This window comes from Etheostoma cragini, chromosome 16, assembly GCF_013103735.1.
Source record: "Etheostoma cragini isolate CJK2018 chromosome 16, CSU_Ecrag_1.0, whole genome shotgun sequence".
In the NCBI taxonomy this organism is placed as follows: domain Eukaryota; kingdom Metazoa; phylum Chordata; class Actinopteri; order Perciformes; family Percidae; genus Etheostoma; species Etheostoma cragini.
Genome location: NC_048422.1, coordinates 24,048,913 through 24,051,021, shown reverse-complemented (window position 1 = coordinate 24,051,021; position 2,109 = coordinate 24,048,913). Strand labels below are relative to the sequence as shown.

Below are 2,109 nucleotides of genomic sequence, written 5' to 3'. Positions count from 1 at the left end.
ACACAACTACCCCTCACTGGCACCACTCAGCCAATCAGCATCCAGCATCCAGATCCGTCCTCTGAGGGGCTTTGAGGATGTGACAGCGGCCGTGTCAGAGCTCAGAGATAAACTACAGCACGTCCTGAGAGAGAAGAGGACAACCGTCTCACTGACAGGGACTGAAGTGGACGTTTTACTGCCTCAACCAGAGCCCAAGACCAGAGCTGGATTCTTACAATATTCACGTGGAATCACACTGGATCCAAACACAGCACACACATATCTGTTATTATCTGAGGGGAACAGGAAAGCAACAGTAATGTATCAACATCAGTCTTATTCTAGTCACCCAGACAGATTCACTGACAGTTGGCAGGTCCTGAGTAGAGAGCGTCTGACTGGACGTTGTTACTGGGAGGTGGAGATGAGAGAAGGAGGGAGAGTTTCTGTAGCAGTCGCATACAAGAACATCAGTAGAGCGGGGGGGTCGGATGAATGTGTATTTGGACGAAATGACAAATCTTGGGCGTTATATTGTAACAACAACAGTTATACATTTTGGTCCAACAATGTCCAAACTCCCGTCTCAGGTCCTGGGTCCTCCAGAGTAGGAGTGTACCTGGATCACAGTGCAGGTATTCTGTCCTTCTACAGCGTCTCTGAAACCATGACTCTCCTCCACAGAGTCCAGACCACGTTCACTCAGCCCCTCTATGCTGGACTTTGGGTTTATAGTTTATTGGAGACAGCTCAGTTGTGTAAATTGAAATAGACAGAAGTCATTTAAGGGTTAAATTCTGAGTTTTAACTATTCGTCATATTTAGTCTCCATGTTTGTTGCTGACAGCTGATTGTTGTCATTCTATTTTTGATGTTTTTCATATGTTTCCACGTTTTGTGTTGGTTTTTCTTATTTTCTTTTGTCTTATATAAAAAAAATGACACTTTCTTTGACATTTATTTTCTTTTCTAAATATTTGTTTATGACATTTATTTTCTTTTCTAAATATTTTTGTGAATTATTTGGACATTTATTTGCTTGTATTGAGGTTTTAGAAGTGATGAGATGTTTTTGTTTGTTGAGAAGAAGCTCAAAATGAGCTCAGTTAAGATCTGTTATTTTACCTTTGATTTGTTAAAAAAGATCTTTACTGAGAGGATCTGTAGATATCAGCTGCTGGTTGTTATTCATGTATTTCTCCACATTATGTATCTTGGGGACAGGAAGATGTCCCTGGGGGTCCACCCATATAACATGGTTAACATTAAACACTTCCTTTCCTGCATTCTGGTGTAGTTGTATGCAGCTTTTTCTGTTTTTTTTTTAATCAATTGCTGCGGGAAATATATTTATATAAAGGGAAACATAAAGGAAAATCCAAATATAAATACAAATGCAATATATTTATCCAAATATAAATACATAATGGAATATAATGCAGTAAGACTCTCTCTGTATTGCGTTTATCTTTTTATTCTCCTTTGGATCGAACCTCCTTAAATGTGCACATGACAATTATTCACCTCAATGACACCTGAATTCATTTTAATGAATTAGTAAACCCCTGGGACTGTAATATTTCTGATGTTTGAGCAAGATTTCTGCTCATGTCCCAAACTTTGTGCACATTCTAATATCTATCATGTGTGTTCCCAACACAGACCACAAACCTGACACACCTGCCGCGGCATGTCCACTACGGAGCGCGTCCATTATAATATATATAAACCTGAAGCTGCACAGACTACGCTACACATCTCTGGTTTTACAGAGAGGGGGTCACACTAACAGGTCTGCTTCAGAGCTCCGTGTCAATGTGCAAACTACTCAAAGCGCTTTTAAATCATCATTACATCATACAAGATTCACACACATTCATACACTGTGGTAGGGGCTGCCGTACAAGGTGCCACCTGCTAATCAGATACACACTCACACACATCTACACACCTGCTCATCAGATACATACTCACACGCATTCACACCTGCTTATCAGATACACACTCACACACATCTACACACCTGCTTATCAGATACACACTCACACCCATCTGCACACCTGCTCATCAGATACACACTCACACACATCTGCACACCTGCTCATCAGATACACACTCACACACATC

At 40.6% G+C, this 2,109-nt stretch overlaps 1 protein-coding gene across 2 annotated transcripts in view; it reads left to right on the top strand.

Moving 5' to 3' along the window:
* The window catches only part of LOC117958975 (tripartite motif-containing protein 16-like), a 17,281-nt gene extending 16,476 nt beyond the window's left edge, over nucleotides 1–805 (top strand). The window contains exon 2 of one of the 2 annotated variants that reach the window (XM_034895792.1): nucleotides 1–805. In XM_034895792.1, the coding sequence (XP_034751683.1) occupies nucleotides 1–754 (754 nt within the window). In that variant the 3' untranslated portion in view covers nucleotides 755–805. The other variant, XM_034895794.1, reaches the window with a different exon arrangement.
* The last annotated feature ends 1,304 nt before the right edge of the window (nucleotides 806–2,109 follow it).